Below are 16,466 nucleotides of genomic sequence, written 5' to 3' on the forward strand. Positions count from 1 at the left end.
GTTCTTTTCATTTTTATAATTATTAATTTCAAACTTTGTGAACAATACCCTAAATAATAAACTTAATTTGTACAATCCCTACATATATTATATTTGTATTTATATTATTATCCTTTATTTACACACATGTAGGCCCAGTAAACTATAAAATTCTCAGATGCTTATCTGTCACCCAAGCTTGGAAGGTTGCACAATTTTCCTAATCAAAAATTGAGATATTCCCTCAGAAGTCAAAACAAAATTCCTCTGCCTTTCCAATTGAATCCAACTGAGCATGTGGACTTATTAATATGTGAATAACTATCGCCTGCCGCAGGGCATTGCATAACAACAAAAAGGTTAAGCTAATCAACTGCTCAACGTTTAACAAGGGTTGCTGGCCAGAAAATCCTCAAGTTTGCATGCCAGGCGGTTGAGCAGCTGCCTGATAACAAGATTAAAAACCTTTCAGCGTCGGAAATTGAATTCAAATTCGACACACAAAAGTATGCACAGAATTGAGGGCTTTTTCATTTTTACCCCCGTCTTTCCTTTTTTTTTTCTAGCTGCCCAGCCTCTGTCTCGTCTTGGCAGCAAAATGACAAATCGAGGCAGGCAGACTGCAGCCGTTGCGGAGGCAGGGCAAACATGTGAAGAAAAGAATGAGTAAATGCCACTTGGAAGTCAAGCAGGCAGTGCTAACAGTCAGCCGAAGATAGGGACGTGCCCACCACCAGTCCTCCTCCAAGTTCCAATCCCGCACAGGCAGCCATTCAGCTAGGCAGCTAGGCAGCCAGCTAGGCAGCCAGCTAGTCAGACAGTTGGGCAGGGCCAACAGGGCGGACAGAGCTCACTGAACGGCTTACGGCAACTTCGCTTATAACTCATACGCCCAGTGGCCCCGGAGTGGGGACCACGCTATGCGGCTCAGTGATGCCGCCAACGAATTAAACAAAAACTAGACAGCCTGAATTGGAAAAAATGTAAAAGGTTTTTTTTTCTTTTTAGAATTGAACATGAAGTTAGGGCTGATAAAACATCATATATTTTTAAAAATATATTTGAATTTAGTTTAATTTAATAACAAATAACAAATAATTTAATAACAAATAAATTTGAAACCCGTTGTTATCGGCTGCAGTATATACTTCTACTTTGTTTTAATTTTATAAACATGATGAATTTAGTGTAAAACCTTTTTCGTAGCATTCAGTTTTTATATGTTTTGCCTCCAAACTGGCACGTCTGCACTTGTAACCTGCTCGGCATAGTCGAATTTCAAGTTTTAAGTATTATTACATTCCTTTACCCTTTTCAAGCGAATTTGTCTGAGTATGTTTTACCCCGCTGCACCCTCTTTATCCAGCTGCCGACTGGATTTTTTTTGTATTTCGAATCCCCCAACTTATTATTATTGACTTTTGGCCCGGGCGTTGGCGTCGATGTTGGGCTTGACTTTGGCGTTTTCAAGTGCACGTGTCTGGCGGTCTGCGGCGTAGTCTCTGCAAACAGGCCGAAGGCAAAGTTCCCATACAATCGCAATATATATTCAGATATATATGTGATGAAGCTATTGAGCCAACATCTTTCACTGCATTGCGCCCTGTAAAGGCACTCCCTTTCTGCGCCGCCTTTCTTGGCACTTTATTTAGATTTTTAGTGGCATGTAACATGTTGTGCTCGCCCGCCTGGCACATTCACTATTCATATTTGCACATTAGATTATTGCATGCCTAAGCACATCCTATGGGCCGAGGGAAGAAGGAAGATGGATTGTGTGCACTTTGGCTTAAGTTGCTGCTTGAGACTTGCACAAATATTTGCCATTTGTTGTTGCCATCGATGGCAATGGGAAATATCAAATAAATATTATTTCCAATCTTGGCTGCATATCGTTCTTGTTCTGCTTTTCATATTTGAGCACATTCTTTGTCAGCTTAGTCTTTGGCGTGCGATTCAAGTGTTTGCAAAAACAACTTGACTGCAATGATTTTTTTGACATCCAGGTGTCTGTGGGCTCTCCAATTGAGAGTCAAGTGTTTATCACTTCTAAAAATATGTTTGTGTTTACAAATTCCGCCTCTAATCTATCCTCAAACCAGAAAACACCGGACAATGTGGCCTCATGGGAGTCTGCTGTATTCGACTGATAGGACCATAAAGCACAGCTGCTCTTGGAATCAAATGGGACTTATGCTGGGATTAGTGCTTTCTGTTGCATATGTTGCAGTCTGTATAAATAATTAAAGCACCATATTTTTGTGCTTAGCTCGGTGCATAGGCAATGAACAATGTAAAATAAAATCGAAGGAATAGAATGTGATTAAAATGTACTGCTAAAAGTTCTTCATATTAAGCACAAGAACATATTCCATAGTTGGGAAGACTTTATATACCCTTAAGAAGCTATGCTGAGTGGTTTGTGAATAAAATTAAGCGGTTGACGCATATACATTTTTAGTTTATATATGTTAAATTGACGGTACACATGAAGTCAGGAACTAATTAGAACTGGCAATTTTTTTTTGGCAAATGTAAACTCATCACGTAAAGCATAACAAAATTCTACACCATTATTTTGTTATGTTTTCTTTTAAGAAAATTGCAATTTGGCAAAAGTTTGTGATAATCCAGAAGAGCAGAGATAATTTTTGTTGCAAAATTGCCGCATCAAGAATTTACAAGCCCAAGAAGTTGGATGAGTAGCATGCAAAAGGGCAAATATACAATATGTATACAAAACAACTGTTGTAAAATTTTTGTCATACGAATGCATAAATATTTCAGCCGAACAAAGGACCAAAAATAATACCAAAAAACAGGATACGCAGGCAAGACAACTGAAGTGCGGCAGGGTGGTTTTTCCGCCTTTTTACCACCTACAGGACATTCTAAATTTTCAAGAGCCCTTTGTGTGTGTGGATGGGTGTGTGTATGTTAGTTTATGAAAAAACATTTTGTGGCCACACAGATGTAATGGCTTACTGTGCGAGTGCCATATAATAATTCAAGTACAAGTGTGCGGGTCTGCGCCTGTATTGTTGTTGATGTGATAAACGCGTCTGGAATTATAATTAAAGCAAATCTATGAAAGCCCGCCCATGTGTGTGTGTGTGTGAGTGCGTAGGACTTTTTCGCATTTTACGTGCCTTCATTAAAAATGAAAACATTCCGTCGTCGGCTTCTGCAGCTTTTCTTTCCTTTGATACTTCTTCGCCACGGCAAATGTCGCTAAATTCTAAGTAGACTATAAATGTTTGTACATGTGTAGGTGCGTCTGCACGTGTGTGAGTTTGACTTCCTCGGGTGCGACATGTTTCTCCTTCTTTCCCTGACAGTTTGTATTTGTGCACACGGAAAATTTATCTGGGAGATAAATATCCTTTTGTTTACTTTACTTGAGACGAAGTAATCTGTGTATATACAAAATTAGAAGCACATATTCGAAAAACTTTTTCTTTAAAACTTAACACTTACTGATATATTTTAAAGAAAGTTCTTTGGTTCAAACACAACATTAAGTTTGATTTTTATTTCAATTCAGATTTTGTATAATACAATTTTTGTATTGAATACTTAGAATCAATTTAGGCCTATTGTTATTTTAAAACTTCACCCTTAGAAATAAAATTTAAAAAGCTTTCCTTTATCTGTTCCAAAACGTAGCTTTTCATCTTCCAGTGTAGGTGTCCTTGGGGTGGGGCACAAAAAGTTGTCATTGCTTCTGCCGTTGTAATCTTGGTAATAACCACAAAAATTATTATTGTTGTTGTGTTCGTTGTGGCTGTTGAGGTTGTTGTTATTGTTGTTGTAAGTGCCAATATTGTCATTAGAGTGGCTTGTTACGCAAAAAGCAGCCACAACAGCAGCAACATCAGGAGCAAGGGCAACATCTTGCGGCGTTTTTCGCATTTGCGTCTTTTATTTTTGTATTTCGGTGAGTATGCGACACGTTGACTTGCCCCAAAATTCCCTCCCCCACTTGTGGAGCACGCCTCCTCCTTTCGAGCATCATTATTTTCGTCTTCCTTTGTTCATCAAACGAACATGAAACGTTAATTTAATAAAGTCGAGCCGGAAAGCCCGTTTGGCTAGAGGGTTGTGGCACTTCTAATTGAGCAACAGTTCGGTTTCCATCGGCATACGGAAACGAAAAACAAAATATGGTAATACAGTATTGATTATTAGATGTTAACACTACAATGTTGATTTCTTTAGCAAATTTTAATTTATGATACGCGGGTATATTGAATAAAAGCACTGGGCACTACTTATGCTTAGTATTGTGGTAAGCCCGTATTAGCGCAAAACTGAATAGTTTAAACAATTTATCATTACATAACACTTTCGCTTGCTCTAAATACACTTTAAATTGTTAAATATTAAAACTCTAAAAGCATAAAATCCTTCCAACGAGTCCCACTTCTCTGGTTGCTCGGTGATGTGGCTAGGTTCGCATCATCGACCGCAGCAGTGGGTTGTCCCTCAGTGGTTGTTCGGTTGTTTAGTTGCTTGGTTGTTCGGTTGTATGGCTCACAACTGGAGTTTGAACTTTCGTGAAAAGTTTTGGCCGCAAAGAGCAGCAACAGTGTTTCTGGGGAGGCCATATTTACGGTGATGCCGCTTTTATTAGCATAAATATTTGTCAAATACAACAACGCGCTCCGTGAGCCAACAACAATATCATTCATGCGAAAAGTTTCAAGTGTTTTCATTGGAATCGACTTAACAAAGGTATGACAGTGGATTACCTTAAGGTATAATTGCGCGTATATTCATCACGAGTGCGTATTCAACCCCCATTTTGTTTCATTAAAGCGACCTGTACCCGGAGTTTTCAGCTTTCCCCGAAACTTGCTTGTGTTTTCCCTGACTTTTGCGGGGGGTTAAATTGAAGAAATGTGTTCTAATTAGCAACACACGCTTCCCATTTGCTCATCCCCGGCTTGGCAACCTGGTTTTCCAGGGGAAACTTCATCGCTGCTGAAACTTGTTGGGAAACTCGCATTAGCCCGTTAAAGAAGAGCAAAGGGGCATACGAAAGTTATTGTTTTCGTTAAAAAGATGCAGGGGAAGGGCTTCACTTCCAAAATCTCTGTCCACAAATTGGGCTATATTCAGAAGCTTTCGGAAAAAGATTCCATTTATGAGGGGCGATTATGCATGGTAATGTTTGAGTCAGTGATGCTGGCCAGATACAAACTCGAGTATAGGAAGTATGTAACAGATAATGATTTTGAAACCCTACTGAAACTAAACATAATTTGAACGTAACCAGTTCCTATTTTTAAACAATTGAAATCTTTATGATTTATTTAAGAAACATATAAATATTTATTATTTAAGTACGTGGGTTTAATGGTATTCATTGAGTAAATTGTCATCCCTTGTTTTTAGACCACGACACTTGTTGGCATCGCTGATGTTAATCCTTGGCTCCGCAGGTAAAAGGCCCTGAGACCAACTGTGAAAACATCATCCCCCGAATAGACCATCCTTGGGGTCCAGCAAAACCCCCCGGAAAAGCAGCACCATTCATGCTGTCGCTTAATATCTGATGCTGAACACTGCAGAAGCTACAAAATCGAGCACGAAAATGGTAGTAGTTAAATTTGCGATGGACTATTTGGCTTGTCTATTGATGTGCGCGCATTAAAAAACAATTTTGTGAACAGCAGAACGGCAGCAGCAGGATAACTCCAGCTCCAGCCAAAAAAGCGGGCAACAATGAAGCCTTAAGTGGACTTTTATTGACTTTAAGTCAGAACCAATTTCGGGAATTTATCGAACAGAGTCCGCCGGGCCTTCATTACGCCTGGGGGTGGCTGGATGAGCAGGAGGATTGAGCTGGGCAACTGGGTACGGGAATGGGAACTGAGACCTGGGACTGCTGATGAGGACGCAGACGAGGACGCGGGACGTGAGCCTTCCCAGCCGGACTGTCATTTGCCTAGCTCATCAATTTCGCATTCGATAAGTGTCGTTGTCGCCGCTGTCAGCGCTTGTTGATACCATTTCATTTTGTCCATTTCTGTTCCATTTTTATATACTTCAAGGCAGCAGCCAATCCTAAGTACCTCATCATATCTTGGTTGACAAGTATTTCCGCCCTAATGTTTACTTAATATGTGGTGTGCCATCATTTTATACAAAAACTGAAGATATTAGGTAGGATACCAAAATATTTACTATTAATTTAATACTTAATGCAGAAGAGTGAAAATACTTGCATTTCAGCAAAGCGGGAGAGCTTTAAAAAGGCAATAACTCGACTTGTATTTTCCATATTGCATTTACTTTTACTGTCGCAACATGCAACATATTATATGTATGCGATTCTGGTTGGCTGCAAATATGAAATAAACTCCACTGCACAGTGACTTGTTCGGAATGCCTGACAACATTTTAATAATGTTGCGAGGACATTTTCCGCAGGGAGTGCCATTTTACATATGTGTTGGCTTTTTGCTGCCTCACGACGTCTATTCGGCGCCGGCTCTATGCCAAGTTCCATGTCTTCTGCAGGATTGGCATATGAATGAATACGAGTTTACACAGCATGTTAAATACCGCAAAATGAAAAGATTTCCACATACCCAAACAGGTCAAAAGGCAGCCGAGTATAATAAACGATTTAGTAGGCATATTCATTTGCAACTGACCACCGTATTTGCCTGCGAGTGTTCGTTTAACTTTTGAACTTTTCAATTCGACCGAGCCGTATGCAAAGCACTCTTTCAAAGGATGTTTTCAAACCGAGCGAACAAAAGGGCCCTTTTGGCTATCTGCTTTTCCTTTCGTGGTGAAAGTTCAAGGTCATCCAAAGCTGCGTGAAATGCCAAGGTTGATGGTGAAAGGCATTTACAGGAGTCAGATTAAAAGCCCTAAAGCTACAACAAAAAGTTGTTTTTAAATAAGAAGAGTTAACATGTAAAGCTAAGATTTAATAAAACCAGTTACTAATAATGGTTTAGTGTCCAAAAATATTATTTTTGTAACTTTGATTGGTATTTGATGCTGCCAGCGCATGAAATGCATTGAGCTATTTATGGATGTTGTGGCGCCGCGAATAATGCGAATGTGCTGCGCAGGCGACAAAAATAATTGAACATAAAATCCCACGCACTCTGCTATTGTGTGGGTTTCGGCGGCTAATAATGAAAATGGACACTGGAGCGCTTATAAATGCTGGCGTCACAAAACTTTGCCAATGGACGTAATGCGTCCAAACCGAGCCTTTCCAAAGTTGCGCTGCAGACGCCCTTTCAGTTGCCAAAAAGGAAGGGCCAGTTGGTAAGGGCCAAAGAAAGCTAAAGAAAGTTGTGCAAAGTCCATTAAATACATAAACCTGCCACGAAATGTTCATGGAAAGCGCATAAAGAAAGTTTGTAGCCAGCCAGCCAGCCAGCCAGCCAGTTAGCCCGTTTCCCATTCAGGCAGTAAGTGAGCCGGCCAACGGGGCGGATGGGTGCTATTTATGCTCGCCATATGTGACGCAGTGGCAGAGTCCAGCCATGGGCCGTAATAACTTGATTTGCGCCCAACGTGGCGACGCAGATGCAGCACAAAACTCTATGGGCGGGGACACGCCTCCATTTGCGGATAATGCCGGACAGCGAAGACGCCGGGCTTGACTGCCCCGTCAGCGTTTGGCTTATTTATGACTTCCTTTGCAGCGGAAATGTAAAAAGCATTTCGGTTATTATGCACATTTATGTCAATGTGGCAGAAATTGATGCTCGTAAAAAGTAACAACTGCAGGGAAACGCCCCCAAGGTCCAGACCTAGGACTCCAGACCAGACCGATACAATATGTTATTTCAATATTGCGAGTCGTAAAAGATTAAAATGATATTAAATAGAATAACATCATATGTATTAAGCTGGGACCAAGCTGAATATTACCCACGTTAGCTTAATAAAAAATGTATGCTCATATGCTATTCTTTATTACAATTCAGAGGATATAGAAATAATGCAAATTATGATATTTCTTGATATAATTAGTTGTAATGAATAAATTTAACATTTTGTATATTTATTGCCCGAAAAGTATCTATAATATAAATGGTAAAACAAGTGTTTTTATGCTCAGGGTTAAGGCAAATATAAATTAACAAGCTGGCTAAGTTAGGAACGATAAAAATGCCATGGTCAACCATTAGCTGGCCATTAAAAGGGCATAGAAGTCTGTCAGAGGGAATCAAATAAAAAACTCAGCTGGCTCAATTGTCTAGCAAGTCAACTGTCCAAAATTGCTGGAGGACACATAAAAATGCCGGAAATGCTGCGGAAAGGAAGCCGAATGGACACATGTGTTGCTGCGCAGCTGAAAATCCTTTTGAGTGATTTCTGCGAATTAATTTCGAACTTTTCGCAAGTGGTTCTGGTCTGTTGGCGTGGTTGTGCGTGAAAAGCTCTTCATCTTGCCGAGCAAAATCTGAGATGGGCCATAAAACCCCTTGAGCGCAATGGTTGCCGGTTGCCCCATTGACTCCTTGGCTAATTGCCGACAACGTCGAGAATTAACCACCGAGAATGGCTATTATTTATTTTAGCACCACTAAAATATTTATGCAGATCATCCTCCGTCCTCTTTTTCTTTTTTTTTTCGCCACGGCTGCGGTCGTAAATTTCCATCGCAAAGTAAAGCAATTAAAATTTGCATAAAATTCGAATATATTTGCCGGCTTGTCTAAAAACTAAACATCAACAGGGCACGGGAAAAGAGCACTCAAAACTACACACACGCACAAGGCCATGTACAACATGACAGTCTAAAGGGAGGAGATACAGACATACTGCGAGTGCCTTGAATCTGGCTCCGAAATGAAAAATTACGTATACGCCATGTAACACTTTGCGCATAAACTTTGAAGTGCACTCGTTCACAAAAATGGCAAAGTTTTCCGACGCACATGGCAAATAATTACACAAAATTCAGCCAGCCCTACAAGTAGAAGAATAAAATTCAATATACCCGTAAACCGAGTTCCGAGAAATACGAATACGACTTCGCCCTGATGTCCTTCGATTGGGAATTTTAGGTTCCATATTGAGCAACCGATATGGCTTGTTGTAAAATACGTTCTATAAAGTATTGGATTGGTGAAACCCATTTACAGGCAGTCATCCAAAGGATATGAGAAAGTGTATAGAAATTTAAATTGAACTGAGGATTTGAATTCACCTTATGAAATCTTCTCAGCTGTTCAGACATTCGCATATTTTCTACAAATACTCTGCAGATGAAACTTGTTGGGCTTCTACAGAGACATGTGGCAAGCCCCAAAATATCGACATATGCAAATTTAATGAAGACTTGCATTTAGGCTGATATGAACTCTGTGCTTCCTCTGGTCGTATCCTTTTCTATGCCAATACTTTTTGGTCCTATTTGTTTAGGTTCACTTGTGTTTTGAATGTGTGCGTGCGTGTGTGCGTCTGTTTTTTTGGTGAGATGGACACTTTTGCGGCCTTATCCCTTTTCACATCATTTGGGACCTAATCTTCTGTGATTTATTCATGGACTCCGTTTTTGCACCATTAGTTTTGCGTACATTTGCATAGCCTCACAGGGTCACGCCTTCATCCTGCGGTTGGCACTTTCGGCGCTTACCCTGCAATTAATATTCATAATTACGGGCTGCGGCTGCTGATGCAACGTGTCCTTAAACGCCGCCATCATTCACACTCTCCCGTTTCCGCGTATGAACAGTCGTCTTGCATCCTTAAACGCAATGCACTTCATATTCATAATGGCAATTTTTTACGCTTGCGATCTTGGGCAGCATTATGCACAACAATAAATTTATTCAACACATGCCCACTCAGCTAAGGAGACGAAAGGAGCAGAACGGAAAGGAAAGGCAAGGCAGGGACACTCGGAGTGTTTTACAAAATTGTCTGAGCGGGTGTCCTGATGATTTATGCCGTGGTCTTAAATTACATACGCCGAGGAGAACTTGCTGATATTGCAGTTGTTGATGGGGGCCATGTAAATAATAGTGAGTATCTGGGCTGTCCTGCCACTTGATATATTTAAATGCCTGGCAAAGCCCATTGCCTGAATGAGGATTTATGCGGCTAAAACACATTCTGGTTATCACGAACAAAGCCCATTGGGCCATAAACATGGACTACCACGCCCCCTCTGACATTACGGCGATTTAATGTCAATAAATACTAGTGGCGGATTTACTGAGCCTCTCATTGATAATTCAACTAATTAGCATTCAAGTTAATTATTTCGCTTCCAAATTTTGAACACGCGTCGGCCATTTTCGTTTTGTTATGTCAGCTGCACGATTGTTTATGTGTGCGTGCCGAACCGGAAATTACGTCACAGACGAAAGTGTTGATAAATATAAATGGCGGTTCCGCAGGTTGCTGAACCCAGCCCGAAATTCTGTCCAAATAATCCACATAGGCATCGACGTATGTATATCGAATGGGGAATGTCGAGAATGGGTTTAATATTTTCAGCATTGAAGACGTCTCCTTTAGAAGTGAACATGTTTTTGTCTGCATGGAATTTTCGGACAACAACCCTCTTTTAAACACGCTCGTCGAGAGAGTCAAATAAAATAAATGAATAAATGCATATTTTTGCCCATTGCGGTATTTGGATAATGCGCCAAATGAAAAGTCGCCACAGAGCGTGTTGTTCGAAATTTATTAAAAAATTCCACAAAATCGACGTATTCATGATACGGATTATTTAAACTATGTTAATATTTGCGGTTTCAGACTGAACGTGCTGAAGCCACCGTACGAAAATCAAACTAAGCATGAGCCTGAGTATAATATGGTAATAGTTTGTAATTTGAAAAAAAAAATGTCAAAAAAGCCTTAGCAAAATTGTATTTTTAAAGGAATGGATACGTGCCTTACAACAAATTAGTTTAATGATTCCAACCAATTCCTATAAGAGATGAGTTTTATTTTATTTATTTTTAGTTTCAATATAAATAATTAACATATGTTTATTAAAAGGGAAATTTAGAGCTTATCCTGTTTCATGTGTTCTTGTGAACAACTGATGTTCATAACTTGTGGTTGTGGTTTTTCCGGCTCTCATATAAAGCTAATGAACTGGGCAGAAACAGATATTCATACTGTGGCTTAGTGGACACCTAGCAGTCCAGCGGTTTTAAATCAGAGATACAGCAGATTTAATACAGAGAATACACTTTTGTAGAAACACAATCATGACGGACTTCAGCATTGCCAAGTTTAACAACTACCAGGAGTATCTGCATTCCTTTACGACCGTCGAGGACTTTCGGTACTTGCCTTTCCACAAAACAGTCATCACTCTCACAAAACTCGGCTATCGGGAGCACCGCTCTTTCTACGAAGAGGACGAATTCCTGAACGTGAAGAAACAGGTGGAGCAGCTCTTGAACCCAACGGTTTCAGCTCAGATATACTATAGTCAGTACTTCAAAGGAACCGACCCAGCACTTTGGGCTTTGGCCGAACGTGAACATGGCAATGTCCAGCAGGAGATATCGGTAAATACGCAATGTAATATAATATTATTTATAATAGAAAATCTTCCCATGCAGACCATTATCTTTCTGGAAATCAGCGGACGAAGTGGGTTCTCCAAGTCCGGCTACATTGACTTCGAGGCCAGTCTGCGTAACTACCGGTTCAAGGGACCAAATGCAGTCGACTGGAGGGCGGTTTTCGAGGAGCGGAAGTTGTTGAAGCCCCAGCCGAGTGATATAGTCTTCTACGACTGGAAGACCAGGAAGATATTTTCGAATGACAACGACAATTATACGGTGGTTGCTCATCCCGAACATGGTCTTATGTTTGCTCACAAGGGTGATCACAAGAACATACCCGTTACCACCAAGAAGAACCCCTTTTCCAGCAACGTTAGGCGCTCTATGATCAAGTCGAATATATATGGTTTCATTATACTGTACGACCACCACGTTCGTAAGAAGACTTAAATTAGTATTGATGTCTTGGCGAGCAATGAATATAATTTTAAATATGAAAGTAAAAAGTGCCTTTCTTAGTCGCTTAATGTGGAATGCGTCTGCATCTAACAAAACTAATAACTGTCCTTCAGATAATATTAATGTCATCTGATAAAAGCTAATGCTTGCAACGCTCGAGCAAGCAAAATTCCACTTAAGTTGTCAACACTGCTGCCTACACAACCGCACACACACACACACACTCACGTACTCACCCCTCCACACTCACTGCGACACTCTTTTGGACACGCACGCCCAACTCGGCCCATCCATCCACACCTTAAATACCCAAATCAAAAAATAAATGGTAAACACTGGACGATCCCAGCCCCGAAACCGCATGGCCCCATGGAAACCAGGCCGAGACTTCATCGAAAAATGCTGATGATATGATATTTAGAATATTTTTTTCCCAGTCGGACGGGCAGGCAGGGATGTGTTCCTTGGGCTTGGGGTCTGAAAATTCCTGCAGAGCATGGCAAATATTTATTTAATGCTTCGGAGTGGACAGCCGATAGCCAGACATGCAAACCGAGGGGTTGGAAATACTACTTGTTTGCTTTAGCTGGCTGTGGTGCGGGGTGTGGGGTGCTGCCCCTGGTCTTTGAGAAAGCCCCTTTGTTTCGTTCTTGGCAACATTGTTGCTGTTGCTGCTTAGTTAATTTCTAGTCATCAACTGCAGAGAGGCTTTTGTTTGGCAAGCAGACAATAGCATATCACCGAGAAAAAACCCAAGGATAACGAGGTGATTATTCTTCAATGAAAAAATGTGCTTATAATTGAAGGAACTGTGGGTACTCGTGTATTATTTTATATTAAATTAAATCTATATATTATTACGTTTATTTAAATATTAAGAAAAGAAAATTTAATCTGATTTTTATTTTTCCACGTGTGCTGACTAAGCTCTAAGCTTTGGAAGAGCTCCAAAAGTGCCAGCAAACAACAAAAGGGGCGTTCCGGAGGCGTGGCCAGTCCATTGTGAAAGAGTGTGTCTAGTTTTAAGTGCTTCCAGCGTGTATAAATCAGATTGTTGAGCATTTTTACCGATCGTTGAGGCAGAGGTGCAGGTAATGTCTGCGCACAAAGGCATGCAATAAAATGTTTTGTTGCCGCCAGACGTTTTAAGTGGATTTTGCAGACCACAAAATGGCTTAATAGGCGAGCAAAGGAGCCCAAACTTTGGGTTTCATTAGCATTAACGGGCGGTTGGCCGCTCGGCCGGCTTGTCAACACGCCCACATCTAAGAATCTGAGAATCTGAGAGTCGGAGAGCCCACGACCAGAAACAATATTTATGTGCAGGTTAACACGTGAGTGCGAGACTGCGTGTGTGTTTTTGGGTCTGTTTGCTCACAAACCTGATTACAAAACTCATAAAGTCGCCATGAAATTCAAACAATGCGTTACGTGCATCGAATTCTGAGAGCCGCACACACACAAAGGGCAAGATGAGAAGGTCCCACACTCACACAATCACGTACAAAGGACCCGTGCATAAAGAACATTTTGGTTTTGACCCGAGCAGTTGAAAGCGGATGTGTGAGAGCCTCTGTTTATTACATTTTGATTATTGCAATCTCGTTTCTCGGAACCCAAGCCCAAAACACACATCAAAGGATCTCAAACTGATTTACAGTTGCCGAAAGTTGGCGAGAAAACAAATGGAAACATCAAATCAGCAACTGGCGCCCAACTTTTGGCCACTTTAAAAGCATTTCAACTGCCGGCCAGCATGAATACAAATATAAATATTTATGCGAGTGGCCCGCAAAGCGATTTGTCAAAAGCGGTTCTTACTTGTGGATTATGAATACTTTGCTTGAATTTAGCTGACAGCAGAAAATTATTACACAATGATTAATATTTATTTGCCCGGGCCACTGAGCAGCGATTCCCTGCGGAATTTCTGGTCCGCAGTTGAGTTGAGTTGAGTCCAAGAAAGAGCCCACAACAAGTGACAATGTGCTTGGTGAACATAAACATTTTCTCCGCCCAGCTACTCCTTGCGAGCCGCTCAAAAGGGCATTTAATTCAGATTTATGCCTTGCACGGCATTGTGACAGGACGAGACCAGCACAAACACAAACAGAGGCCGGCGTGTCCTGCGAAAATTATGATATTTGCCGGCCTCCAAGGAGCTCGCATTTGCCTTTGCCTTTGCCTGATAAGCTATCGAACAATAAAGTAGCCTCGGCCGTGATTGGGGTTCGAAGTTTGCGGCCAAGGCAAATAAGGATATGCGCAAATAAAATAGCAATAAATCAAAACGATTGACGATCTCATGATGCGGCTGGCCTCAGCGATTAAGGCCTCAGTGCCGAGATTTCGTCCCATATAAATAAATCGACTTGGGGTCGAAAAGTGATTTTGATTGTTATTTGTTTGCCGGCATCGGCATCGGCATCGGCATCTTAGTTAGCTCGCCTGTCGACTCGCGACTTGACAAGCAATTTATGGCGATATATTATATACTATGGAGGCATCCATAATTTATGCCCAACTGCAGGAGAATCGCTGCAGCGGAAGTGCGAATCGGGCATCGTGAGCCAGGAATTCGCAGGGAAGCTGCCACTGTCAATAAGGAAACTTCATTATAAATTACCCAACTGACAGTTGCAGGCAGACGCCGGAGAATAATAATAATGGCAGTCCCGGCGAAAGTTAAAAGCCAAAGAAAACCCTCCTCCCCTTCGTCCATAGATGCTATAAGCTCTTACCCACCCCGGAGATTGTTTCAATCTGCTTAAGCGACCAAGTCGATGTCGGAATCGAAGGACCTAGCATTTTGGCCCCCAGGCAATCAGGCATGCAACCAGATCCGCGCCAGCTCCTGATTCGACCCCATCTGCCCACCGATTGTTGTGCTTAAAATTGCTGAATAATTGTGCGGAAGTTGGGAGCTGTTGCATTCTGGGATGAAAATGAAAAAGAATGAACATAGAGCGAGGGCGGTCCATGAATCACATAAAAAGCAAATGTCGCGTCGTTAGGCTAAAAGCTTTATGCAAATTTCCCATTGCTTCTTATCATATTCTCTTTGCTCTGCTGCAAGCTGAATGGAAATTGTATTGAACGGGGAACGACATTGCATTGCGTGGGTGGTCTGTACGTATATCCATATATATTCGTATCCATATATAGTAAGTACGATATCGAGGGGTTAATTGTGTGGGGGGTCATTGTTGTGCAACTAAGATCAAGTGTCTGCAATTAGGTGCAATTGTTTGAGAGGAAGTGTCATTTGGTTATGCATTTGAACACGCAGGGCACTTACAAACCCCTTTTAAGAGCATTATTACTGCAACAGCCATCCGAACGCTTATTGGATCGGTTAGATCGTGTCCAGCGAATTAATTAGTATGCAGCATATGCCCTTGCGTGAATGGGGATGCTTACACTGAAAAAACAGAGGGATACTGAATGAAATATTTAACACAATGATTTAGTCAAAGAGAGAGACCAAGTTTGGAAAACTAGTTAGTAATTTTGCTGGTTTTCTTCATGACGTTGAACAGCTAGATGCACTTTATTCCCTTTACTTCTTTTGGACGTCCTGATGCATAGATGATACTAAATTTGCGTCGTGATCAGGATTTCCCTGGACTTCGCCTGGTTTAACCACTTTGTCACCCTCCAATTTCTCCTCATCAGGTTCGAACTTGAGTTCAAAGGGAAAACTCAATCGGGGCACCTCAAAAGTGTGCACGTGGTAGTCGTAGTTGGCCTGATTTTCTGGCGGAGCCGGGCTAGTCTGTTTAGCTTGAGGATTCTGATCCAGGCCATGTCCCTTGTTTTGGTGGGTCATATAGAGAGTGTGTCCAGCTTTCGCCTTCTGGTAGGCCTCCTGTTCAGAGATACGCTTTGTGGAAGCATCAGGAGTTATGTCGGCCTCGTCGATGAGTATGTTTATATCCATGGGCACGAGCATGTATGTTTCGCCAGTAATTTCGTCGGTTTGAATCTGCCCTAATTGCTCGCGGTCCTCGTCTGAAATGCAATCCAACTTCATCACATTGTCCGATTTCCAGCGATCAATTTCCTTGGCGTCTGCCCGTTTGAACATATTCGATTCTGAAGATCCAGTGGCCACTCCATTGGGTGTGATCTCAAATTTGTGCAAAAGCGGTTTATCTAGCTGGACAAAAGCCTCTGGCTTACCAGCCTCGACATAGACTTGCACATTATCCAGGGCCTTGGCTATGTTCCTTTCTTTCGATAGATCCCTCTGATCCTGTTGGCTTTCGTCCTTTATTTCCTCTGCCAGTATCTGCTGAAGCTTTAGCATCTGCTTCTTCGTCAGATTAAGTTCCTTTAGACTCATTGTTCCACTGAACCGTGGTAAGGATGATATATATTAGATATGTACACAAATAAATACGTTATAGGTATGTTTATTCCAGTTGTGGATGAAATTCGGAGTGGGAGTAAATTGATGTGGATGATGTGTGGGCTTAGAGTAGAAAACAAAGACCACTAGATAAAGTAATT

The 16,466-nt window shown here is 41.3% G+C and overlaps 2 protein-coding genes across 2 annotated transcripts; one reads left to right on the top strand and one right to left on the bottom strand.

Moving 5' to 3' along the window:
• The first annotated feature begins 11,121 nt into the window (after window positions 1-11,121).
• Window positions 11,122-12,022, top strand: LOC6536919 (cilia- and flagella-associated protein 299). The gene is made up of 2 exons (XM_002097452.4): window positions 11,122-11,495; window positions 11,550-12,022. The coding sequence occupies exons 1-2, from the start codon at window positions 11,190-11,192 to the stop codon at window positions 11,943-11,945; spliced, it is 702 nt and encodes a 233-aa protein (XP_002097488.1). The 5' UTR covers window positions 11,122-11,189; the 3' UTR covers window positions 11,946-12,022.
• Window positions 12,023-15,392: 3,370 nt separating this feature from the next.
• LOC6536920 lies at window positions 15,393-16,428 on the bottom strand. The gene has a single exon (XM_002097453.3). The coding sequence runs from the start codon at window positions 16,297-16,299 to the stop codon at window positions 15,514-15,516; it is 786 nt and encodes a 261-aa protein (XP_002097489.1). The 5' UTR covers window positions 16,300-16,428; the 3' UTR covers window positions 15,393-15,513.
• Window positions 16,429-16,466: the final 38 nt, after the last annotated feature.

Source organism: Drosophila yakuba, chromosome 3R (genome assembly GCF_016746365.2).
Source record: "Drosophila yakuba strain Tai18E2 chromosome 3R, Prin_Dyak_Tai18E2_2.1, whole genome shotgun sequence".
NCBI classification, from domain to species: Eukaryota; Metazoa; Arthropoda; class Insecta; order Diptera; family Drosophilidae; genus Drosophila; species Drosophila yakuba.

Excerpts from the sequence above, each read along its gene's own strand:
- LOC6536919 (XM_002097452.4), top strand. The coding sequence starts at position 11,190 with ATGACGGACTTCAGCATTGCCAAGTTTAACAACTACCAGGAGTATCTG. Across the intron at positions 11,496-11,549 it reads ATGTCCAGCAGGAGATATCG|ACCATTATCTTTCTGGAAAT; the intron begins GTAAATACGCAA and ends CTTCCCATGCAG.
- LOC6536920 (XM_002097453.3), bottom strand. The coding sequence starts at position 16,299 with ATGAGTCTAAAGGAACTTAATCTGACGAAGAAGCAGATGCTAAAGCTT.